This window comes from Xiphophorus hellerii, chromosome 17 (genome assembly GCF_003331165.1).
Source record: "Xiphophorus hellerii strain 12219 chromosome 17, Xiphophorus_hellerii-4.1, whole genome shotgun sequence".
NCBI classification, from domain to species: domain Eukaryota; kingdom Metazoa; phylum Chordata; class Actinopteri; order Cyprinodontiformes; family Poeciliidae; genus Xiphophorus; species Xiphophorus hellerii.
This window is the reverse complement of record NC_045688.1, coordinates 14,570,618-14,597,581: the sequence shown is the minus strand read 5'-3', so window position 1 is coordinate 14,597,581 and position 26,964 is coordinate 14,570,618. Positions and strand designations below refer to the sequence as shown.

The window sequence follows — 26,964 nt, the reverse complement described above, 5'->3', positions numbered from 1 at the left end:
CCAATTTTCTACAGCGTATTGCAAATGCATTCATACTACTTAATGTTTTTTAGAGTTTTGTCAAAAGAAAAGTATCCTTTATAAGCTTTATTTTCAAGCTTAAATTTAAATTTTGCTATGTTTCATTATAGTTCAACACCAAGTAGTGCATAATGAAGTGTAAAGTAGATGATACTTGATGTTTTGTTTTTTTTTACTAATAAAGTCTGAAAAATGCGATTCATGTACTCTGATAGCCCAAAATAAAGTGTCGTGCAACTGATTCCCAGTAGAAGTCAAGATTAACTGAGTACCCAAATATTCTGCCCATGATTCAGTTTTAAATGAAGCATCATACTGGCTTCATGTACTACACCTATTGGCTGCTCCACTTTAAAGTGTACCTTTGGGAACTATACAACAAGAAAACAATCAGATTTGCATTTTTTTCGTCTGTTTTGCCTCCCTGATAAGAGGAATGTATCACGTTTCACGCTGGGTCCTCTGCCATTTTCACCCCATCCGATATTAGGTCAAACTCGGACAATGATCTAAAATGAAGACAGAGCCCTAAGCAATTTCTGTCTGTCATGGCAACACTAAACCTTTAGAGTCCTTGAACAACTTTGTGTTGTTTGGGAGTGAATACAATCTTTGGTCTTGATCATTTAGTTTCCCCATCCAGCACTGTGAACTGGAAGCACATGAGATGGATTACATGTGTGCTGGATTAGCATCACATCACAGGTTTCTGACACAGATCCCGTAATCAGATTTTATAGGAAATAATGTTCTTCAAAAACTATTCAATAAACTTTTATCCAGAATTCTTAAAACTACATCCACAGTACCGAATACAGTTCATTTTGTGGCACTCCAAATAGATATCTCTTCACATAATAATAAGGCAGTAGGTGTGAATGTTTGCCACAGAAAGCCTAAATTAGTGGGGCTCTTTTTTAAATATATGTGTGTCATTATTAGAAGAATAAAGCGTTAAATCTTTGGTGACCAGGCCTTTCTGCTACAAAAGATTGCGAATTCAACTTTCAGACACTAGCCTACAGGCAATAATTATTTCCTTGAATAATGGAGCTGAGCTTTGTGTGACTGTAATGAAGCTTAGGAGGTCACCTAGATTTGTGCGCTTTGAGTAGAAATACTATCTGTCCTCTAATTCAAGTTCTTGGCTCAGGAGGAGGGCTATTGTTCAGAAACAGAAACTTAGGACTAAGTTGTTGCTCTTAGCGTAGAGCGGCATGGGAATCCATCACTACATAATACACCTATTAAGGTTGACCCAAATTCTCTGAAGCTGCAATAGTAGCATGACAACGCACACTCTTATTTCTCCTGTGACATTTCAAATAGTCCACAAGAAAGTGCCAGTGGGTGTTGAAACTATTCATTTAGGAACTATTTCCGTTGACTGTCAAAGTCTGTACCTCCTACATTTTAACTTATCTCTTCTACTTGTAAATGTAAAATGTCATTTATTTTGGAAAAGTCGTTTTTCATAGTGAAGAATTAACAAATGTGTACAAGCAGTGAAGTATTGTACCAATTTTGCCAATCAATATGCCAGAAATGTTCTACATTTGCTTTGACATTCCACCAGCTGAATTCATCATACATCGAACCATGTTGAAGATCTTTGTAGTGCAGGATTGTTTTCTAGGCAAAACAGGACATTTGTTTATCCAAGACAATTAACACTTCTCTCTGACATTTTATAGATAAAACGTTCAAGCAAGAACATAATGAGTACATTAATCGATGGGGAAAATAATTGTTGAGGACAACCATGCGCAAAACAAATGAGGTATGTCAGCTCAAGCGAGGATCACCCAAAGACCAAGATTGACAAGACCGTTTGGGAGTGGTAAACAAACATTTTATCTCAAAGTATGCCACAATTAAACTCATTTAGTACAAACTTTTAAATAAAAATTGCAGAGTGAAGCACTGCTTTTGGGCCAGTAATGTACATACGGAGTGTGGGAGAGTGGGAATCGTTTCAAATGTGATGCATTGAGACACCAATCTATCCCTGGAGATGGTCTCTGTTGCATTTTGGCTGTCAGATGAGATTAGAATAACTTTCTATGATGAATGAAAGAGGAAATATAGCTAACTAAGGTGGACGAGATGCATTGCCAAGTGCTGTGAAGGTAGTTTAGCTGATGGGACTGAGTGAGGATGCACAGAATGCTCTATATAGGCTCCATATTTGTGAATGTAGCTATTTCATTAGCTAACCAAAGGACTGGATATGCTGAGGATCTTTATCTTGACGCTACGGAGACTATTTGACTAAGTGGAAGCAGTAATGGAAGTGGTGGAAACTACTGCCACCCATCAACCTTAACAACAATTAGTTACCATGGTGACTGAATGCAGTCTGGAAAACAAAAATTGCTGATCAAGAAGACAGTGGCTTTTTAGACAAGTCAATCCTGCTTCTTGGAGATAACAATACATCATGCTTCTCCTCTCCCAAATGTTACATCTCCAAATAAACTCCATTAATCATGGCATTATGACCACTGAATAATTCTAGTAGCCTGTAAGTTATTGCTTAACGGTGAAAACCTATATGACCAGTTTAGGCATAGACTTTGTGAGATTCTTGAAGGTATGCTGTGGTTGTTACCCCTAACATTGTTAGTAGATTTCTGTAAGATCTTTAGGTTTAACTTGTTCCCTAAAAATGCATGATCCAATAATTTATCACCTACAAACTTGTGCAGGTCAAAGCAATACTGAATTATTTCTGCTATGTAGCACGGCGCAGCATCCTGCTGAAAGAGCCACAGCCATTTTAGACTGTTCTGTGGCTTTGGTGCCTAAATGAACAACAAACCATGATGCACTTTCTATTGCAATTTTTGGGAAATATCCTTGAGGTTCCTCTGAAGGGTAATTTTTCCTGTGCTGAGAATTACCAACGAGAAATAACATTTGTTTGTTTGAGGATGCCGTGCATAAGTATAACCTAACAACTGTGTGATGAGCGATTATATTTCCCCTGATTTGATAAATATAACAGCACTAGTTTCAGTCAGGACTGACCTGATGAGAACCTATGGGATCAGAGAATGCGTTGTACCTCTAACAAGCACTCGTGTCTGTGCGAGAGTGCCAGCATTCTGCTTATTATCCAGCTCATCCTGCTTTCCCAAAAACCAAGGTGCCATCCTACCTGACAGGATTCCACAGACATTGCTTCACATTCACATAAGATCTGAATTGCTTGTCATACAGCTGGGGGTTTAAAAGGCCCAACAAGAGACGTTGTCTCATCAGCCCAGAAAAAAAAAAACTATGAGGCACAAATCAAAGACTTAGATCAGCAACACTGATTTCGATAAGAACACCATACCTGCAGGATTTCCATGTTTGCACAAGTGATTTTGTGTTTATATTTATGCATATGATAATGATATTTCTGACAATGTGCTCCCCAGGCCTCACCTTCTCACAACAACAAGCTGTCATCGTATTCACATTCTGCTCTTGTTCTCGCCACACCTCCCAGTACACAGTGGATCAGTTTGTAATCCCTTTATTGTTACTGTGGTTTTGCAGTGACAATGTGTGAGAGGACAAGCTGCTGCGAGCTTAAGGAAATGCTCCCATGCTTTTGTAGGTGTTTGCATAGGCTGATGTCACTCCTGCGCCGCTTTTGCATCTTGCACTCCAAATGACACGTAACACGAGTGCGATGGACGAGATAAGATTTAACCGCGGGTGCAAAACTGATAAACCTGCTTATGTAGTTCGGAAAAATGCTCTCCTTTTTTCTTCTTCTTCTTTTTGTTAGAAGAAAAAAAAAACCCTGTCCTTGAACCGGATTGAAGTTTCAGAACTACACAACAAACCACAAACACATGATTGCGTCGGTTTAATTAGCTTCAGAGGTCAAACCCCTGCAGCCTTAGTCTTAGGTAAATAATTGCAATCAATGCAACTGGAGATCCCTTAATGCTGCCAGTGATGCGGCATAAACTGTCACAATTTACCCGGTACCCAGCTGTCATTTCCTGGCACTGTTTATTTCCCTGTGTCTTTCGCGCTCTCCTTCTCTCTGCAGCCATCTCTCGGCACACAGACAGGCCTGTGCATTGAGCACCAGCTTTAGATTACAAAGCACAGATCTGCCTGGGTACACATGGCAGTGAGCTGTCAAACAAGACATGCGGATTTCTCCCAGGCACAGCGGTGTTTGTTGAGCCAACGCTTCGGCAAACAGATGGAGAAGAAAGGACAACCAAGGAGGAAGGTATAGCAGGAGAACAGTCGCTAGTGGTGCAATGAAACTTCAAATTCACTTTGTGGAAAGTTCTAGTCAGAACAAGTTATAGCATATCAGTATATTCCAAATTCTTCTTCAAAATGTGGATTAGCGATACGATTATCACGATGCCTCAGCAATCTGGCGGAGTGTGTATTGATGACTCGTTGGAGATCATCTTAACTTGTCATTTGTTGACACGTTAAGATGAGGAGTAATTTACTCCTAAAGTAAATTACAGGAATTGGTCATTCCTGGAATACCAATTCCAGTAATTCACTTTAAAAGTTGACCAGAATTTCTAGGAACTTGCTTTTGCACTGAGGTACAAATATGACGTGGTGCATATCTGTTTCTTGGAATTTAAACGAAACAGTACAAGCAAATAAGTGTTAATACTAGGAAACGTCAAGAAGTTGACTATTTGTGTAAACGTTACTGTCAGTTTACACAAATAAAATTTATATGTTTTAAACAATTGGAACTATCACAATGGTTTTGCACACATTTCTTGCAGGGTAGGTTATAAAAAAAAAAAGAAAAAAAAGTGGGATTTAGAGACTAATAGTAAACACTACTTGTACCTGAGAAGTAGTCCAGACCCTACGCTTAGATTTACATACTATAACATTTTTATTTTTCCGCAGTTTCTTTATCTAAATACCACAGGATCAAAACACAAATACATAGAAGAAAGGCACAAAAAAAAAAAAAACACCGTAAGAAATGATTCACAAAAACCCATGCAGGCTATGTGTGGCTCTCTGTGTAGCCCTTTTTCATTTTAAGAGTCAACCTGGCTGTGTTGTGGATAATAGAAGCTTTTGCTTCCAAGAAAAGGAGGCGCAAGTGAGACTAAAGCTTGATTCTGTGTAGCAGCGCATCAATCAGGGCGTGATGGTGTTGTTTAGTTGATCGGCGAGCTCAGGTTTGAAAAGAAAGCAACACTATCCAGTTATTCCTGCTCACCTGCCGAGTGGCTTGACACCACTGTTGTAGCCATAAACAAGTGCAGTCAGAGAACGGGAACAAGCAACGTTTGTGAAATACCATCACTGGAAAGTAATTTCATAGCAGACCATTTCGAACGGGTCATTAGTTCTGTTCCAACAGCAGCAGATAAGTTATGAGGCAACGTTTGTTTGTCTGATGTAAACTATTGATTGTAAAATGTGTTTTTGTAATTGGACCAAAGCGTGCGTTTAAATCGGGAAACTTGGCTTATTGGATTTTGGTTGCAGTTTGATTACATCATTTTTAAGAGCATGTGAAAGGAGGATAGACTGGGATAAGGATGGAGTGCGGATGAAAGAGAGTATTTTACACAAACTGATACATGCAACATAGAGAATATTATTCAGTTAGCAGAGCATCAAAGCAACATGCAAAGGTGACCGTTTCACAAATTAAATCTACACCAAACTATCATTTTTTTTTATACCAGATGAGTCTATGTGAAAAACTAACACAATTCATGTATTTTAATCATAACATGTATAAGGTAGTCAACTATTGAATAATAATTTGAACATTTTTAGCTGGACTAAGATGGAGTGCTTTGCACTGCAAACCTAAATTTCAATGTGTTTTATTGCAATTTTGTCCAAACGACCATCACAATATACTACATACTGTATCTTTGAAGGGAAGTAAAAATAATACATGATTTAGTTTTGGGTTTTTTTAGAAACTAAAACATACATGCCATTTTTATTTCAACCCCCTAAATAAATCCAGTAAAATTAAATCCCATCAAATTAGCTAGCCTCAAGGTTCCCTCTCAATACTTTTATACGGCACATTTTCTGCTGGATTCTATTTAGGCCAGTATAGTGGCAGCATCCTGGTGGCGCCATGGAGACGAGCTTGGTGGATTTTGTTTAAGGGTATCAAAGCAGTAGGGAGCTGAATAAAATGCACACCACACTTTTCAGATATATTTAAAGCTTCTAGGTGAAAGTTTTTGTGTGTGTGTGTGTGAACAATTCAAGCAAAAACCAGTGATGCTATTCCACACTTCTTTCTCTCAGCATATCTAAACAAGCAACAATCAAGATCAGATCAAATCTAAAGCTGCAACATCAATAATGCTGCCTAAGAAGTGTGTGTGTGTGTATGTATGTATGTATGCATTTCATTCAGTGTTTATAATAAATCAGTCAAAAAAATTTAGACGATTATATATAGTTTTTTACATATAAAATGTTAAATATATTTTTAAATGCTATGGAGATCCCCTTTAGAATTACTATGCAGAGGACAGCAGTGAACGTTTACTACATTGTCCCAGTGTAAACACAGAAAAGCCCTGCAGGAAGAAGGAAGAGTGGAAAGTTTGTGAAGCTCATTAATATATGCAAAGCTGCTGCATGTGAAAACTGAGCCGCTCTTGTTTGGCTAAGTGCAAAGAGTTCAGGATAATAAAAAAAAATCCACCTGTTGCCACTCTCTCATTCTACATAAAGCTAATCGATTGTAAAAAAAAAAAACACAATCAAATGCGGGAATCATTTTGCTATTTAACTTTGAGCAAAGACGAGGCCGTTTTTTAAATATTTTTTTATCAGTGGCGTTTAAACTTTTTAATTGGCCGAGAAACATCCGTGTCCGGTGCCTAATTCTGGTGTAAACTGACCCGCTCTTGTACCTGCAATCACTGGCAGGATTTGATGAAGTCCTGTCGAACGCTGACTCAATAAATGGAAGTCTTTATGGCAGGTTATTATAGGGCACTTGATACCACTTTGTGGAAGGTCAATGGCTGGGTTCGAACCGAAGCGTGCGGCGGCAGCTGTAATCACTCCACTCGATATGCTACAGTAATTGCCGAGTGGGGAAGCCATTTAGGTGAACAAACATTAGCCTCGGGGGGATATAGGAAGACCCGATTAAGTGGAAGTTGCCTGATAGAAATGACAGAAACATTTGGGGGACTGTTTCCCATCCCCATTAAAAGTAAAGAGACACTAAAGGATCAGACCATTAAACCTGTGCATGCTGAGCTTAGCTGAGTGGGAAACAACAGCTTGCTATTAAAACAATGTTTTGTAATTTGCCCAAAAATGTGCTATAAAAAATCCCCCCAAACTTGTATTTTTGTACATATTTAGGCTTACTTTAAGTTTAAAGTTACCAGCCTTTTTTTTTCTGTTGGAAAATCAATTGAATTAACTTACAGAACAACAGGTCATGGTTAGTTTACTATTTATTATTTGATTCAGATGGAAAATGTTACTGAAAATAAAAATGTACCCTTTCAAAAACAAAGCTTTGATAACATCACAAAAGGCACTCGGCAACTTATTTGTTATTTTGACATTTTAATTTTGTTGCTCACATGTACTGAATCAAATTTCTTCAAATCTGATAGGCTGGATTATTTTCCCTCTGGTGATGTCATCAACGTAAACAAACATAAAGCGTATCTTGTAGATTTCTCTTCCTCAAAGTGGTTTGTAGTAACTTTTTATTATTATTATAATATAATAATAATAATAACAATTATTATTATTACTATTTCACATTTTCTACACTTAGATTAATCATTCAATTACCAATACAAGCACCCTGACCTATCAAAAATGGTAACAAATATCTGATTGAACATCCTGAGCAGCATTTTAGCTGCAAAGCAATCACCTTGTGACTAGCACTGTTAGCCCTGCCTACTGACTTTGATGAGAAAGGATGACAGTTAAAAAACTTCAAGATATGCATCAACACATATTTAATCATGTATTTGGTAAATTATTTAAGCATTGTTTATTTCTGTGCTGCACAGTTTGTCCCAAAATTATTTATACCACTGGTAATATTAAATTTAAGGTGAACTTTGAGTTTTACCAGCATGTTTCTTCTGACTGGAAGTAATACTAACACTTGAATTGGATGTGAATCTGTAGGGAGAGCTAAAGATTAGGGTGATGGCAAGGAGGTGATGGCAAACTCAAACACTTGGACTAAAGATAGATGTAAAAAAACAACAACACTGGGAACAAGAAAAAAGATGCAATTATTACGCAGGCTTTATTACAGCAATGCTGTTTTATTTCTTGAAATAAAGTAAATATTTTCAAATCTAAGCTTTTCTGATTTAATTTATCACATTATCACAAATATTTAACCAGATTGGAATTGTGTCACTTTTGGTCCAAATTAGTATCTGGAACCTGATGTTGGAACGTGCACGAGAAATCTTTATATTATCTACTTTATAAAATATATATGTATTTTTTAGTACACTTAATAATGATACCTAACATATTGGTGCTTTTTTTTAAGCCCTCACTGGAGGGCTTAAAAATAACACTTAACATTTTACGAATGAGTTAATGAATGACAGCGAGAGCCCTAGTTTCTTGTAAAGACCTGTGGAGTGACTCGTTATAACAGTTATATGACCTGACTCTTTCTCACTATACATGTGTGTGAAACCAGATAGGAAGCAAAGATACTTTTTTTTTTTTTTTTCTGTTAGAGGAACAGTAGTTGCATGTACTGAAGGTCAACCAAGTGGAGGAAATGCAGCTTTGCAAATAGCAGTTTGCCGTTCAGAATGACGAAAAGCTGTAGTTTAATTTCACAGAACAAATACAAGTTGACATAATTCTGTTTCTCCAGCCGTGTCCTTGTGTTTGCCTTACCTGATTCGCAGGTCCCGGAGCTCCGTTTACTGCTTTTCTCAATTTCCTTCCACGCAAGAACAGCCGGGTAGAGAACGACTTCTACCTTTCTGTGCTTCTGAAAAAGCTCCGAGCAAATTATTTTGTCGTTGTTCTCCATGGTGTCATTAGTTGTCGCAGTAACAAAATATAAAAAAACACGCTCATTCCAACTTTGTTACGACCCGCGTAACGAAGAGCGTCCAGCGTCTGTGTTTTTTTGGCGACTCCGGTTGCGAAGTAGCCTATTATCAGACAGACGTCAACAAAGATCGTTGCGGAGAGATGACTCACTACGCCGTAACAACAAAAAAAATTGGTCCGCTTTCTATTATGATCGCTTTAGTTTTCACGACATGAATATAAAGTTGCCTTGCAAATAATTTATATCTTGTCTCGTTACAACTACTCTGTTAAAAGAATGTATTGATTTACAACTAATTTTCTGTGTTATCATCAAGTACACATCTGGTTTAGTCTTGTCTTTGTGTTGTCTTATTTCAAGGTCTGGACTCACAGATTATGAGCTAGAGACCATTGAACAATAACGTTACTCCTTAGATGTCTGCATTTCTGGAACTTTCCATAGGAAAAACAGTAAATTAAAGCGTCCACCACTGTTTTTTCTTTGTTTTATTAGTTTAACAGAGACAATGTGCAATTTTAAAAAAAAAGTTACTTAAGTATGCTTTACACCAGATTGAGTGTAAGCTAGCTTTTTTCATCAATGAGGCTGATATATTAAAATTAATTTACACCATTTTGTAAAGAAGCACAGTTTTTGTATTAAATAATTTTAACATAAACTTTTGCTGATTTATTAGAGCAGGAAATGTGTCCGAATTTTACACAGTACATCATTCTTATATAGACACATTATTGTGTTGGGTTTTGACACAATTTGTGTCAAATTGTTGTCTAAAAGTGTACCAAACCCTTCATAAGTAGATTTTGTTAGTGAGAAAAACACTTTATTCTGACACCCCAAATAAAAGCCAGAGTAAAACTGCCTTCAGAAGTCATTTTTTTTCTGTGTACAAATTCAGCTGTTTTGTAAAGGCCTGACAGGTTTACAGAACGTTATTGAACAAAAGCGTGATTAAGTCCAGGAAGCACGCCGGACTGGCCAAGTGAAAACGTTTTAAAGAAGTTTCAAAGCAGATTAGGCAATACAACTTTGAAGGTCACGCAAAGAGAAAGAACTCAGCCATTGTTGGGGGGGAGGGAGCAATAAGAAGTGAAGTCTGTAATTTTCCATAAGCTATGTAGAGGACACAGAAACATGCGGAAGAATGTGATCTGCCCAGATGAAAGCCACGTTGAATTTTTAGTTCTTAATGCAAAGTGGTAGGGGAAAATTCTAACTCCACATTTCACTGAACACATATTTATTTTATTTTATTTTTTTTTTATACCAGGATCAAGAAGCTGATGTGTTTTCATGGGATAAAATTCTTGGAAATTTCATCCCATTCTTGCACAGTTTGACATATAAATCAAAACAGGGCATAATATATTAAATTACTGTAAAACAATATCAAATCCAACATGTTCACTCTTAGTTTAAAAATTTAAGTATTCCTGCAAGAGCATACTTGCAGCTTTCACAAGCATCACAGTAATGTAGGACAAAGTGAGTGCTCTTGTTTTTTTCCACATATCCATCCTCTATCAAATTGTCAATGTTAGGAAATTGACTGTAACAGTGACTTAAAGGACTTTTTTTGGTTTATATTTAAACACCAACACATGAAATGTATATAAGCGAGAACTAATTATCAGCCATTTCTGCTCTAGTCTATGCTTTGAACAAACTTTAGGAAATGTTTGTATTTGATAATTATCTTTAGTAGGAGTTAGAAAAGACAGTAAGGGGATGGACTTAGTTTGGTTGGTGACATAAAGCAGAAAATTGTTTAATTAAGGGTCCGCAGTCATTTTTTTATTTTTTTTTAACAACATTCAGACTAATGAGCCTATTCTTAAACATTAAACATTTAATTGATTAAATCATTTAATTGATTAAATCATTAAACATTTATTTGATTTTTTTAAGGACACACTGGTCCTCATGCTGGTTTTCTCCACAGATATATTTATGGGTGGTCTCCTATTCGAGACCCAGCCTGTCGTTTTAGTAAACATGACGTCAGCAGTCTATTGAAATAATTAAACAGGCGAACTCACTTGTGATTGGCTGACCAAGAGAAAGCGTCGCTCCAGCCAATCGCCGTCGCGCTTACTCGCCGATGCGGTAGTACCAACATGGCAGCTTTCTGAGTTTTGGAGGAGGAGAGCTGGTGTAAATACAGAGAATTTAAGCGTTTCTGAGACGAGGACAGGGTCAGGGAGCCTGAGCTCGAGACTTATTGGATTGTCGGCGGAAAATGTCGAGCGACGGGAACAAGAAACAGTTCTGGAAAAGAAACGCAGCCAAGGTTCCTGGCAGGTAAGTGACGTGTTCCCCCTTCTGCTGGCTAGCTTAGCAGAGCTAGCTTCTCTTAGTGGAGCTTCACACGCAGCTTTCACTTTAACTGAGGGCCTTAACGTTGTGCACAAAGTTGGCCAGTTTTGACTAAACTGACGTGGCACTGCTCATGTTACACTATTGCATTCTGTACCGCTTACATCTTCCTGCTTACAGCTGTCAAAGAGCTGCGATGCTAACAGGGGCTAGCACCTCTTAAATCTCCCCGAAGTAGGTTCAAAGTTGTGTCTGTTGCTGCAGTCACTGACTGAATTATGAAAAGGTGTATTATTATAGTAGTTTTCGTCTCCAGAAATCGAAAACGTATCCTTTTGCACAGATTGAGGCAAGCATAGTTAGCCTGAACGGATGAGTCCATTCATTTCCTTTTCTCTCTCTCTCTGCTTTACTTCCTCAGTATTCAGCATGTTTACGGCGCACAGCATCCACCTTTTGACCCGCTTCTTCATGCCAAGTGAGTTCAGATTCTTTCATCAGTGCTAGAAAAATGCGTTGCAATCTTTTTGGAGTTGTTTAGGCACTTTATAATGTTCGTCATCTTCCATTTGCAAGTAAAAACTAGGCTCTGGTGGCCATTATTTCTTTAAGCCAATGAACTTGTAGGATTGTGTATACATTATCTATTCTAGACAGTCAAGGTGTTTCTGGAAATTACTAAAATATATTTTTGTTTATACGTTTGTGGTAGCAGGTTTAAAGCATGCAATATTCTGTTTTCTCTTTCTCCCAAATAATTTGCTTCATGTTTTGTAAAACTCAGACTCTGTGTTGAAAGGTTTTAGGGGTTTTATTTTACTAAACTTATTCTTTAAATGTTTAAATAAGAAAATTTCTTTGTCTCCAAGGCAGGATGACATTAGAATCATTGTAACTGTAAAACGTCCCACCAAAGAACACTTTTTGGACTGCTAGCATTCTCCATCAAAGTAAACCTCATCTGGAATAAATCTGATTTCAGATTTCAAATCTTTGCCTTCCAAGTTTAAGAAGTTGGTAAAAATTAAACAAAATCAAACACATTTTTGGTATTTAACATTCTTTTAATAGAGTGGGACCTGTCTGGTTTGCATCTCCACATTGTATTATTTAGATGTATTTCGTGGTTATTAATTGTAAAGTGTACACGGTTGGAGTGAGACTGATCGGCTCTGTAGAGTCAGCAAACTGGAGTCCATTCTGTTGCAACGACTCCGACACAAAATAAATAACCAAATGAAACCACATGAAAAGGAGGAAGTGGAAGTACAAGAGCCTCTGCTATAAGTCTTGAAAGAAACACTTGTAGCTAGATCTACACAGAAACCAGTGAAGACCTTTTGCTTTGCTGTATTCTCCAGATTTTTGGATACAAGTGAGATTGTAAACAATGCAAGCTTTCACATGTTCATTTTTTTTCCTCAAACATTTTCAGATGTAATCTTACAAGTTTACTACAGTATTTGAGGTCAATGGGCAGCTTTTGCCTCGCTATTTACCTGTGTTGCTACGCTCTTCATCACAGTTTTATTTACAGACGTTTATTATAATTTTTTTGTTCCAGGTTTTATACAAATGTTGAGTCTTTTCTGCTTTTTCCTTTTTTTGTACACTAAAGCACAGCAGGGGAACTCACCAATGTTTGAATTAATAAATGGGTTTGAGGTGTTTATTAGGTTTTGCTTCATTACTCCTAATGGACTACCATTTCATACCGTTAAGGATGCAGTTTCTTACCTATTAATCGTTGTATATCAGTTAATTTCTTTAGGTATTTAGATGAATTATTGAATTAAATAATCTTGCAGAAATAAGTATGTAAATCTCTTGTATATTTGAATTTATTTGTGCTTTTTTCCCCAATAGATTGTACAACCTAGTTTCATTGATTATGGCTCTGATCCTCATTTAGCCCAGATAAACCACATAATCTTAGATTGGCTTCCTGTTGGTAGATATTATTGAAGTTTCACAACCAGATTTCTAATCAGTATTCAATAAGTAGATAATGTCAAATTACTTCAAATGGACCTCCTTGGTTTTGAGATTGTTTTTCCATCCCAAAATGTGTTGGAACTTACTGGGATCCAATTAAAAGAAGCCACTTGAACTTCTTGATGACATCGCTGAAAGGGATGGCAGCCACGCCCAAGTCAAGAATGTGAAACGGTTTGTTTTGCCAGTTGACATAAACAAAAACTGGTATGACATGGGCAAGACTTTAATGCATGTTAGGAATGTCACATGTCAGGTCCTGCAGGATAGCTCTGGTGCCCTATTGGTTAGAAATTGTTCTGAAGTCTCACTGGAACCAACTCTACAAGAAAATCTTGTTGTTTCCAAAGAACAAAACATTTCCGATTTATTTTTGGCACACAACAAGATTTATTCATGTTAAGTGAAAACAAGATGTTACATAATCTCTGACAGACGTTGGTGGGAGTGTGTAACTGTGTTATGGATATAGCTTACCTTCACAGACATATTTATTACATGGACATAGTAAATATTAAAACATTCTAGCAGATGTTGTCATATATTCATTTCCTGAAGCTTTGATTTGTAGATGGCTTTCATTGTTGATACCAACTTATCTTTTTAAACTGCTGACTCCTTGAATGTTTGTTCTCATATTTGCAAATAACACATTATACATTTTATAGTCATAAAATATCAGTCTAATGTGGATTTTTTTTTTTTTTTTTTTGAAACATCAACAACTGCAGCTGGATAAATCTTCTTTTTTCCCTTTTATATAAAAAAAATAGAATTGTGTTTGCACTTCTAGAAACTTTAAATTGATTATATTCTGTGATTTAAAATTATCTACTACTTTTGCGTGGCTTATATCACTGTAACAACCTGAAATTGTTTTTTTTGTTGTTGTTGTTTTTTACAAAATTGTGTTTTTATTTTTTTTCTAATTTCTATTATGCTGTAATAAGGAAATAACATAAAGATATGTAAAAGACAAGTTTGAAAAATGTAAACAAGCATTTGAAGAAAAAAAAAAGGAATGTCATTTGCTGATCTGTTTTTGCTCATTCTTTACAAAACAAGTCAGGCTCAAACTGTAGAGCATTCATTAACAACAATTTTCAAGTCTTTGCACACACTCTTGCAGATAATCAGGTAGATTAAGGTTTGAACTTTGACTAGGTCATTTTATCACACAAATATGCTTTGTTCCCGGGCTGTATTTTTAGGGTAATTAATGACAAAATGTGAAATTTTGACAACAGTTTTTGTCCACCAGCGTTTTGAGTACACAGTGCTCCAGTAGTGGTTCTCTTTAAATATATGTAGTTGTGATGCTTGAGGTTCACATCACAGCTTACTCTTAAGTGCGATATGGATTTTGTATTGTTACTGAGGCTTTGTTTTTGTTTCGTCACAAATTCAGGAAGAATAACTCAAAACTGAAATTAGGAATGGCTTTGGAATCGCTCCTTTTTGCTACCGAATCAAATTGAATCACTTTAAAAAGTCAAACGATAAAGGAAAAACGGAAGCGATTAAATGTTTATTCTCAATGACCGACAGACACAAAACCCCTGGCAATGATGAAGTAAAAATTAATTATAATCTCCTTTCTTCTCGTTGATGCTTAATCATGTAGATTTCCACAGAGGAGTTGGATTTAATTTGTTTTTATGTTTTATGTCATTGTGTAGGTTCACACTTTTTCTTTCTTCCAATCACGGTGAAAGCAAGCCAGTGCGGGTGCATTTCTTTTTGTTCTTTATTATGATCATTGTTGTCTTTGTAAGAAGTCAGAGCAGATTCTTCCCTTCACACCATCCTCCCAAGAGAAAGGTTGAGTTTAATTAAATCTCTTTTGTGATGATTGTTTTCTTTTGACCTATTTTTTTATTTTTTTGCAGCTACTTAAAGTATGGAATGCAGTAAAAAATGTTTACCATTTGCCATTTAATGCTGGTCATGCATTTGTTAGTTTTAATGCTTCAAGTTTAGTTAGAATTAAGAGCATAAGAATTAATATTCAGTGTATGGATAGCTGCTTCACTGTATTATATTTTAACTACATAAATATGAACGTAACCTTTGAATATTTCCCACTCCATGTTGCTTTGGCCAGACTTTGAAAATGTTTGTCATCATATTTCAGAGCCAGAAAACTCAAAACACAAACTTATCAAATATGGACACTCTAGTCCCCCCCGCCCCCCTTGTTTTTTTTCTAATGAAAATAAATATTTTAACACTTTAATAACACAAAGGCCTTTGGAGCACGACTCCATATATAGATGATGTCGTGTTGAATTGCAGAGTCCAATTAATTTATTGTAATATATCTTCATATGAAAGACCTTTCTAATATTAATATAAGCAGCAACATTCACTGCTGCTGTTTTACAGCAGACGCTACACGGCTGCCTGGCTTTTTTTGTGTTTGAGAGAAACACGGGTGCAGACGCTTATTTGCATCTGAGCAACAACGCTGGTCAGAACCAGAGGAGAAATGATGCTTGCCTGAAGGCTGGTAGAGTTAAAGTTATGTCTCCCATGTTTGTTTCTCTCCCAACTGGGAAAAACCCCATAAATTTCTTCACCTTGTGAACTTTTGTTTTATATTGAAGCCACAGTTTGGTATTCCCTTCTTTTCATTTTCAATCATCAGTAAGTTTAAGTTGCATTGTCTTTGTTTTCTGTCATTTGCATGTTTTATTTAATGATATTCTACTTTTTTTATACTTACTAATGTGGTCAGCAAAAATATGAAATATTCTGAAGTAATTCCCCTAGGAAGTGTGAACTGTACACAGGTTTCATTTTTGTTTTGGCCTTCGTGCCTCAAGCCAGTCGTTCTGCTCTATGAATGAAGAAGTGATTTTTTTAAAAAAATATCATCAAACTATGCATAGATTAATGCTACCCTTAATTAACTGAAAATCAAAACAACCCATTACCCATGCATGCAAAATGCAATTTACAAAACAAATTTGACACCAACGTTGGATAGAAAGCAGCTGAAATATCAGAAACCAAAACTTTTAATGGCAGGGTGTAGAAGAATAATTCTTTCGTCAAGAACGTAGCACTTCTGAACACATTTTTGGCTTCCCACAAATAAATAAATGTGATTTTTACCACCATTACAAACAATTGTCTGTACAAACTGAACACTCGGCAAATAAGGATCAAAACATAATAAATTCATTAGCATGCAATGTTTGATCAGTATTGCATGATCTTCGTTAGCTTTGTGCTTTATTCAGTCTCCAATGACATTCATGACGCCGCCATCTCTTATTTGTTTTTATCGGCTTACATTTTGTTCAAACACCAAGGCTGAAATAATCACAGAATAGTGAATAGTTGTTAAAGAAATGATCTGATCTGCAGGATTTACTAGATTTTATGTTTATTAACTGCAAGGACTAATAAGATTGGGCAATTTTGTTATTACAGCTTCATAATAAAGTTTAATTTATAGAACTTAATGGCATTTGTGGTGTATAATTAAATGATCATGCACATCATGAGTGTAGGATTTACACTCATGCTGCTGTTGTGCAGCTCTCAAAGTGATCAGTTTTTCTTGCCGTCTCACAAAGCTGTTTTTTTGTTTGTTTTTAAATTGGTTAAAAAAAAAAAGAGTGTAGGAGTGGTATCGGTGTTGCACAATTGTAATAAAATCAGGAACTAAACCAGACAGAAAATAAGCTTGACCTACATTTAATTTCCTACTGGGTTTGGACTTATTTGGAAGTCCATGCTATTTGTTTGCAATAATGTTTACAGGGTAAAACGCAGCTACTAAAGCAAGTTCAACAGCAAACATTAACATCAGATTAGCTCCTAAAATATACATTTCTGCATTTATAAACTTCTATAGTTCTAATTTAGCCCTTCCATTGCCTCCTCGTATAACATCCCAGTTGTTTTTTTGTTGTTTTTTTTCTCTCCAACTTCTTGTCCCATCATCTCCCACTCGTCCACTCTTGTGTGTCTTGCAGTCTAATCAAAGCAGGAAACAAACCCCCTCCGGCCACGCCAGGCAAGCCAAAGAAAGCCACCACCTTCCAGGAGTTCGAGAGCATCACCAGCGACGCCTGGGATGTCGGCGACGATGACGACGAGCTGCTGGCCATGGCTGCACAGAACCTTAACATTGAGGTTGTCATGGAGACGGCGAATAAGGCAAATAATGTTGTTTTCCCGTTTGAACCAAATACTTTGGTTTAGTTTGATGGTTTTGATCAGGTGTAGAGGATTTGACTGTTTACAGATTCTTAAAACAATCACTGAGCTTCAATAGGGAGTCTGCATCTCCTTAAAAAGTCCTAAAGCATTAAAATGTCTTAAAGTAAATTAAATTAAAAATGGCTTTAAATACATTAATCACAGGTCGTGAATTTTGACCAGACAGCAGTATTTAATAGCGCCATTAAAACCTAAAAGAAGACTTTCCATCAGGCAAAAGGTCGAGTCGCCTGCTGACAACTTCTGTACTCAAGATGGCTGAAGTTACCTCTAATTAGCTGCTATTACACCTAGACCTGTCACCATAACAAATTCTACTGGACGATAAATTGTGTTATTGCAATAAACAATGGAGCTGTTTTGAGACCAGTTTCAAGTAACATTATTGTACTGGCATAATTCTCATAGATCAGGAACTGGAAGACATCTTAAATATCCAAAATAAATAAACACAACAGAAACGTCAAATAAAATTAATTATGAATAATGAAGTCTAAAAGTTTGTAAACAAAATTGCCGTTCAACATCTGTTGCCAATCTCACAAGTAGTACTTGCTTTTGTACATTTCTGTCGTCATGCAGATCTTAAATTTCATTCATTAGAATCTTAAAATATGTTCATTTTACAAGTCTTTCCAAAGTGCTTTTATTTCTCCAGCCTTTTTTCGCTCCAAATCCGGACGCTCGTCAGCGTTGGTCGTTGCTTTTCTGTTGTCCGCGCAGGTGATTGAGAATCACAGCAAGCAGCAGGAGAGACGGAGGCAAGACGACACGACAGAGCCGGGTCAGGGAGAGGAAGACGCACAGGAGGAGGTGGCGGCGGAGGAGGTGGAGGAGGAAGAGGAAGATGAGTATCTCAGAGTGGAGGAAGTGGAGGCAATCAGCCCAGATGCATCATTTGCCTCTCAGGGCAGCCCTTACGCTGATAGCCGTCTGGTGAAATCCCACAGTGAAGCTCCAATTGGGTCACCTAGAGGTGAGTGAACAACACACCCGATCTACAAAAGGGTTCTTTTTTTCACACTCACCTGTTTGAAATGATTTGGACAATAAAGTTAGAACTTAAATATACATATTTGTTAACAAACTAATATATAAATGAACTGATAGATGATACAAATGCACACTTAAAAAGGGGTAAAAATGTGTGTTTTTCCAGCTTTTAAAGCATCCTTGGAAAGTCTTGGATACATGTATCTAAAATTAAAATAATTTAAAATGTTTTAAATTCATTTAATAAAGTGAGTTAGCCTTTAATAAGTTAATCATAGTCCTGTAAAGACAAAATTTGTCTGATACATTCTATTTTTTTGTGTGTGATTGAGTCACACTCAGACATAGACATTATATATACATTTACTTATGTATGTGATGTCTTTGGTTGAGGCTACAGCTAACTCACTGCTAACATACCCTTGCTAGCTAGCTAGCTGTTTTGTGCCTATCTTGGGTAAGTGTAAATTTATCGACATTTGGCTGGATGAAGTTTGTACTTGTCTGTGGAGAAATAGATCTTAAATTCCATTCATAAGGGGCTTAAAAAAGTCTTAAATTTGAGTTGGTGAAACCTGCAAAAACACTTTAATGAATCCTGTTCCTGAGGCAAACGGATATCCAAACCTTTTACTGATTTCAATGTGCAGAAACATAATAAAATATATTAATGGAAATAAATTAAAAAGAAAAAGTAAAATTCTGCTCATATATCTACACTTCACCAGCGAGATAAAGGAGGCAGCATATGCCTTAATAACCCATCTGCGTATTTCCTCCTACTAATTGCAGAAATTAACCTGTTAAATTAATCTAAAAAACATGGTTTAAGGTAGGATATCTCCTAAATGACTCCCATCTTCTTGCCTCCTTTTGATCAGTTATCTGTTTTAACCAACAGCTTGATTTAATCTCAAAATGTATTCTAGAGTGACTGCAGGAGTTGCTGTGTCACCAGACGGAATATTTTCCAAACGCCATATTTGTCTAGAGGAGGATATAAAGCCAGTTGGCGCGGCGGTGTGTCCACCGTTGGCAGATGCAGATGTTCTGCCTGGTGAACATGGTGGCAGACCGTTTGCCTGCCTGTCTGGGCGTCTGCTGTTCAGACTTTCTGCTGTTCAGAGACAGATCGCACAAGCAGCCCCCTTTACCTTCCGGCAGTTTAGACAGAGCCGGAGACACGAAGGGCTGCATAAGCTGCAGTGTTATTTGCTTATTATGGACTGTGCTGCCCATAATTTGTCTGTTTTCCTTCCTCTCCTAATAGAAATGATTAATATAGTGCGCTGTGACAACATGTAAGCATTAGCTACGTTCTCCAGCCGTTTTTCATTAAAGAGAATTTTTAAGACTGTATAAAGTATTGTTAAATGGGCTCACTAAGTTACAGAGAAACTGCTGCCTGCTTTAATGATCTTTTTTAATTTTTCTAAGTGCAAATAAAGTACTTGAGAACAGATTTGTGGCCTTTTATTTGTTCCTGTAAAAGGCAGATAAGATATTAAAATCGGCTAGACGCCAGTCCTCTTAATTGCCATGATGCGTTTGTGTAACTCTGCCTGCAGTAGAAGTGTTGTGGTTTTGTTCCAGCTCTTGGCAGATTGCCTGTGTGTGAACTTCATTAAGTGTGTATCCTGACAGAAGGAAGATGGCCTCTAATGTTAAAGTCTGGAACAATCTGGCTTGATTTTTGTCCTTTTGCGTATGTTAGACCTGTGTTTGAACATGCGACGCCTTGAAAACAGAATGAATGAATGATAGAAGATGAAATGACATCTTTTTACTAGATGCTTCTACATGTGTCACACCTTGGATATAAACTATTTTGAATCTAAACCATAAACTTTGCAAAAGTTTTTCCTATCCCTTGGAGATTTTCACATTTTATCACGCTGCAACTATAAACATGACTTTATTTTATTGGGATTTTATTGGATAGACCATCAGAAAGTATCACTTCAACGTTGATTATATTTATTGTACCTTTGTTCCGGTAGCGCCAAAGAATTAACAAAAAGGAAGTGAAAACAGGGTGGTGTGGAGTGTTTGCCTACTCCACGCCACCCAGTCCACATGCTGTAGTTGGAATTTTGAACAGCTGTATAAAGCACCTTCTTCTAGATGTTTGCTGCGCCCTTTATGTGCAGTAAACATCTAGTGGCAAACTGGACATGGAAGTTTATACATGGAGCCACATTTTTGGAGGGTGCAACATGTGGATGCATTGTCACACCTGAGCAGAGTTATCGTAGCCCTCTTGATTTTTTTATTAATAAAGAAAAATGTTTAGAATATGTGGGATTGCAACATATTTTACCGGTTATTCTGATTCCGATACGAAAATTGATGCTCATTTCAATATTCGATTAATCACAATTAATCCGATTAACTGTTCCAGCCTTAGAAATATGTATTATTTTCACTCTTTGTGTTGGTTTATCTCACAAAATCCCTGAAAAACCCATTGAGGTTTGTGGTCTTAATGTGAAAAACTTCATAGAGGAAGAAAACAAGTCGCTGTGCAACGATCTGCCGACTGTAATTAAGTTCCACTTACAGCCGGCAAAAGGTGTCCGCATTGTCTGAAATGGTTCTGGGTTTACATAACCGGTCTCTTTATCTCGTCTCCATCCCTCAACCAGATGCGGCGGGCGAGCGCGCCGGCCTCCACAAACAGAGGTCTCTGCCCCATCGGCCGCCCGTCATCCCATTAGTGGCTCGCATGGCTGACCAGAACACATCTGGCACCCCGGCCATGACCGAGAGGGAAGCATCCCGCCTGGATAAGTTCAAGCAGTTGCTGGCGGGGCCCAACACAGATCTGGGTAAGCGATAGTCAAAGCCAGCAGCCTCCACTTATCTGTCAGAGTCTGCGTTGCAAGCCTTTCGGTCACCACAGCCGTTCCGACTATCTCATTATTTCTCACTAATTGTCTGGCTTTTATCCTTGTCTTTACCTTTTTAAAAGCTCTCTCTTTCTCTCTCACTTCTTCATTTCCTTGTACTCCTTTGCTTTTCACTCTGTCCGCCAGCTGTGCTGAGCTATTAACGATGTAGCGTGTTGGTGGGGGGGAAGTCATCCAGCCATCTGGACATGCAGATTAGAAACACAAGCAACAACAAAAGCAAATGACAGGCCTTTGTTCTACCCAAACGACAGGCCTTTATTGTTTATCAAGCCCCAGAGACTTTCCTACCCCAGTGGCCCGGAAACTCCTCCAGATCTTTTCCTATTTACAGTTCACTTTGTGTCCTTTGAAACAAACTTTGGACAACTAGAACAGTAGCTTGTTGCATGATCATTGATGATCGACATCATGATGATGTAGCCATCCTTACTGAAGTTTAAAGATCAAAATATTAAGCTTTTATCTCTTCTTTTTTGAGGAGCCACACTCTTAAGAACCCTCCACAAAACATCTTTTTGTCAGATTTTTCAATCTGACAAAAAGATTCCAATTGTCATTTAATGCTGACTTTAGCATGTTGTTTTTGCGATTAGCGCTGTTTAAGCTAAACTGGTGTATTCTATGTGTATGTCGAGAATGGTGACCCTTTAATTTTGGATTTTCCAAAAAGCCACCAACATTTCTAATTCCGTCTTGTTCCGTGATAAAGATTTAAATATCCAACAGAGCAAAGTTGCTCTAGTAAGTCCAGCCTTCCTGTTGCCTGCTGAAAGTCTTGCTCTTTCTCACTGTCTTGCAGCCCAAATGAACCTCAAAAACCTGTTGTAGGAAATGATTTTACACATTTTTCCTCTGACTTCTGACTCGGTATATAGTCTCTTCTGTGCCATACTTTGCCTCCACCTTTCAGTTTTGTGTATCTCTATTAAAAAGGGAAGTTTTGAAATTTGAAGCTGATCAAAACACATTTATTATAGATTGCACAAATCAGGAAACTGTACATTTTAAGATAAAATTGAAAACTTATTTTTTTTGGATTTGTACAGCATCAGCAAATGTGTTATTGGAAGCACACAAATTAGTTTTTTCACAAATCGATACCAGTTTCCATTGAGTTCTGAATTGCTTAATTTAGATTTGGACTTTCTTTTTATTTATTTATTTAAATTCAGCAACTAAATATAACAAACACTGACCAAAGAAGAAAACAAAATGTGGGTTACTGAATAAACGAACAACTGAACTCAAAAGGATGAAAAGATTCTCCCCCTTCATGGATCATATATGTTCTATAACCTCTGTCTGACCTTTACTGTACTAAAAACAGAGGCTTCATTTTGGTCATACAAATCTCTTATTTGTTTCTGTCTTTGCTCAACGTTCAGAAAGCAAAAGGTGCGACACTTTGCAGATGAATATTATGTTGTGTGCTTGTCTAGAAATCTGACATATGCCATGTATAAAGTTGGTGTAAGTGAGACATTTTAAATCACTCTTGGTTTATCAGAATGGAACAGTAAACTTCTTTAAAAAATTTCTTCCAATCTAGATTTTATATAGAGATAGTAGGTCAGTCTTCTCTGGCTATTTTTGCTGAGCACAAACGGCTCAGCAAATACATTTGTTCTGTCTTAAAACACAATAATTGTATAATTTTTTAAAGTGCTAGGGCTATTAAGCAAACATAAAGTTCATAAAACTTATCCACAAACCCGGATTGGCCAATTTAACACATAAATATGACTCAACCCAGTCCAAGTGTTTTGTTTGAAACTGACTCAGTGATGAATTGTCAGAACTGAAAGGTTCACCCGAAAAGGTGCAAAGAGCAGATTTGCTACAGATTAGTTCAAATTATTCTTCTTTTCTCTGTGGCCATTTTGTATTTAATAGCTTGATAATGAACTTTTCTGGAATTCTTTCCCTATTGAATATTCATAAATTAATCTTACTGATTTTGACATTGATACAAAAATATTAGAAACTAAACACACGATCATTTGCGGCGAAAAACATAGCTAAGAATTGTTGTAGAAACAAAGAGGGTCAATGGTTTGTCTTTACCATCCTTCAATTAGTTTCCCATTCCATTTGTTCATCCTCCATTCATTAATCCTTTACACTTAAAGTTTTTAAAGATTCTGTATGTGGTCTAAGCTTTGTTAAATTCTCTTCAGTAAATTTATAGTGAGCCTTTGGATGTTTTTAACTGGACGAAAATAGTTTGAGAACTTTAATTTGAGTCAATTAAAGGACAAATACTGAATTGCTGAATGAAAATCTTGTAGGAAACCTGAGAGGAACTATTGTATGCTGCTGTTGCAGGGAAGATTTGACTGAAATCCAACAGATTTTTTTTCCGCCTACACCATTGTCGCTCTACTTCACAATGAGTGAGCACACTACAAAAACTCATCTGTGTACAGTTGAACTAAACCTCTGTTATTTTACATACAGCTCACTACTTTGATCTCAGCTTGCGTACATGAAGAGTTGCTGCCAAACTTCCAAACCATAAACCCTAATTTTGATTCATGGGACAGTCTTCCTTCCTCGTTGCGTGAGACTTTTCTAACCAATGCGAAAAGGGGTTCGCTCATCCTCAGCGCTAGTCAACAACGGTCATCGTCGGTTCAAGCAAAGTGCATCTGGTATATCAGCGGCCCGTCTTGAGACGTCAGCCTTCATTAGGGTCTGCCAGGCTTCACATGCTGACCATCTAATTTTAGTTTGTCTCTGCGCCATGATTAGATGGCCCAGAACAGACGAGCCAGGCAGCCGGGCCGCTGGCAGCATGAAAGATGAACTTCATTCAGGGGACATAATTAAGTGAAGGATTGGAGGAGGGCGGCGCTGCAATGTGATCTGGTTGGTGGAGGGAGAGCGAGAGAGAAGGATGGGGGGGAGATAAGATGGAATGAAACTTTAATGATCCCTTTGGGGAAATTGGGTCACGGGCAAGACCAAAGATCGGGTCAGACGGGAATTTAAACAGTCCAAAAAGTGATAATGCGACCCACCGAGGGCACCGTTTTATTTGGTAAATGGTGCCGCTGCTTTCTTTGTGGTAAAATCAAAGAGGCACAAAGCTTTAAGAGCAACAATCCCATTTTCAAATCAAAGTGTCCGATTTCTGTTGGTGGTACACGAACACTCCTCTAAACACACCCGCAGACCTTCTCAGCAGGGAATGTCCTTGCTCAAAGGACGAGGGCTGGAAAGATCCGTTAGCCCTTTTCTTTCTCGAAGAGGTGTAATTAATTACACGAGGAGCAATGTTTGTGGACCAGAGCCCTCACACTGATTGGCTGTACAAGTATTCAGATCCATATCAGTGCCTGTCAGATTTCCTTCCCGTCTTTTGCTTTGGCACCATCATGCTGTCTCTCCATTGAGCCTTGCGACAGGTTGTGACAGCAGTCTGTTTAGCATGTAAGGTCATTTAAAAAGGTGATGACCCGAGCGCACGCGTGAGAGGAGGGTGATTGATGTCAGGTTGATCTCTGCTAATTATTCGGGATATCCGGAGGCGACCGTGTCTGTTGAGCGAAGCCGAACTGGTCGCCCGCTAAGTGGGGAGAGGCAGGCATGTGGACTTCAGGTTGTTGGGTTGGCGGAAACACTTAAAAAATTTTTTAAAAAACCCACAGAGTGCAACATGTTCTGCTCAAGGCTTTTTTGCGATTGACCAACACAAATGTAAGTGTTGAAATTCTTAATTTCAAAGAAATGTGTGTTTTTTGCTCCAACATGAGACAACATTGTCTGCTTTTGTGTTTGTGAGTGTTGGCTTGGTTAGAGGTGGATTTCTGTCCCTGTCTTAAGGTGGATTCACACCAGCCCTGTTTACTCCACTTTGAGCAAACTCTAATCCAGTGGTTCTTAACCTGGGTTCTATCGAACCCTAGGGGTTTGATGAGTCGGTCTCAAGGGTTCGGCGGAGCCTCTGGCGCGGAGGTGAAGACACACTTGTTTAAAGGTACAAATGGACTAAAGTCTAGTCCATTTGTATAGAAAGTCAGATTTGTTTAGGGAGATGTGAATGCACCATCGAACTCTGATGTGGACCAAAACAAACAAATGCTGGCCAACCTACCAACGTAGGTCTCGGTAGGAACTGTCACAGAAACTAATTTTGCTGGCCGATACATTGTCCAACAACTTATTGCAATAAATGTTGTTTTGAGGGAATTTTCAAGTAATATAGTAGTAATAATAGAAGAATAATGCAAGAATACATTCTCAAAGACCAATAAACTTTAAATTCTGTTCAGCATTTAAACATTGAAACGTTAAGACATTTTAAATATCCAAAATAAATAAACAAAGCAACAAAAACGACAAATAAAATGAATTCTGAAGTCTCTGTCTTTCAAAGAAGGGATAGTTGAGACCAAAGCAGCAGCCTTAAGACCGGTTTTGGTAGAAAGAGAGAGAGAAAAGAATAAACGATGAACCAAGCAGATGAAAATTGAGTTTGTTTTAGTTTATAATGCGATTAATTGATTCATTATTTATTGTGACAGGCCTCTCGGTTCAGTTGAAGTGAACTCTTGTGCGGTTTGAATGCATATGTGGATTCAAAGTGGATGGGAGACTGCTCCAAAAGCAGCAGACTATAGCGCAGGAAATTCTGGGTAAATACAAACAAAACAAATTGGGAGTATAATACTATTTGGAAAAATAGTATTGGTAAAGACGAGAGAAATGCTACAACCGCTAAAATCTGACACTACTCCATTTTTGTTTGTTTTGTGTAATAGGAAGTTGCGCAGAAGTTCTCATGATGTCTCCATCAATCTTGATGTTTGTTTGACAGTGCAGTGTGTGAAAGCAAACCTCAACAGCTTAAAATGGGGCAAATGTTTCAATTTTGGCCCCCAATCAAACCAATCTTCGGGACTATCAGGTGAGAAAATATGGAAAAGTCCAGAGTGTTTTTATTTCAAGTTTGGAAACGTCTCTTCCCTTTGATCCATTGGTTCTGTTAACAGATTTTCCACCTGAGCTGGAGATTCATGCAGCTCCTCCAGCATCACCATGAGCCTTTTGGGCATTGGATTTAACCTCCAGCCTGTAGTATATTGAGATATTGTTTCTTAACCTACTTCAAATATGATTACATATTTCAGTAGTACAGAAAAAATAGGCAGTTTTTTAATTGAACAACAATGCCAATGCAGTTATATAAGAAAGTAAAGAGTCATATTTTAAGCAGAGATGCTTTTACCTCGGTGTGGATTTCTGTCCATTAAAGTCTTCACCTTTTTGTATGCGATTTTTTTTTTTACAAAGATTATGCATGTGTGTACCTTTTTTATATATATATTTTTGATCGATTCGAAGAACATCTGACATCCAGCCTTTAAAGCTGGATGGCAGAGATGCTGCTGTTGCCATGGTGATGGTCTGTTCTCTCTTCTCGCCTTGCAA

The 26,964-nt window shown here is 37.5% G+C and overlaps 2 protein-coding genes across 3 annotated transcripts in view; one reads left to right on the top strand and one right to left on the bottom strand.

The window, feature by feature from the left end:
• The window catches only part of cerk (ceramide kinase), a 43,562-nt gene extending 34,386 nt beyond the window's left edge, over positions 1–9,176 (bottom strand). Inside the window, exon 1 of the mRNA XM_032589119.1 lies at positions 8,917–9,176. Within this exon, the coding sequence (XP_032445010.1) occupies positions 8,917–9,055 (139 nt within the window). The 5' untranslated portion in view covers positions 9,056–9,176. The remainder of the gene's footprint in view (positions 1–8,916) is intronic.
• A 1,920-nt stretch (positions 9,177–11,096) lies between these two features.
• tbc1d22a (TBC1 domain family, member 22a) overlaps positions 11,097–26,964 on the top strand; it is a 142,458-nt gene continuing 126,590 nt past the window's right edge. The window contains exons 1-5 of one of the 2 annotated variants that reach the window (XM_032589118.1): positions 11,097–11,383; positions 11,820–11,876; positions 17,380–17,563; positions 18,350–18,602; positions 21,265–21,447. In XM_032589118.1, the coding sequence (XP_032445009.1) occupies positions 11,322–11,383; positions 11,820–11,876; positions 17,380–17,563; positions 18,350–18,602; positions 21,265–21,447 (739 nt within the window). In that variant the 5' untranslated portion in view covers positions 11,097–11,321. The remainder of the gene's footprint in view (positions 11,384–11,819; positions 11,877–17,379; positions 17,564–18,349; positions 18,603–21,264; positions 21,448–26,964) is intronic. The other variant, XM_032589117.1, reaches the window with a different exon arrangement.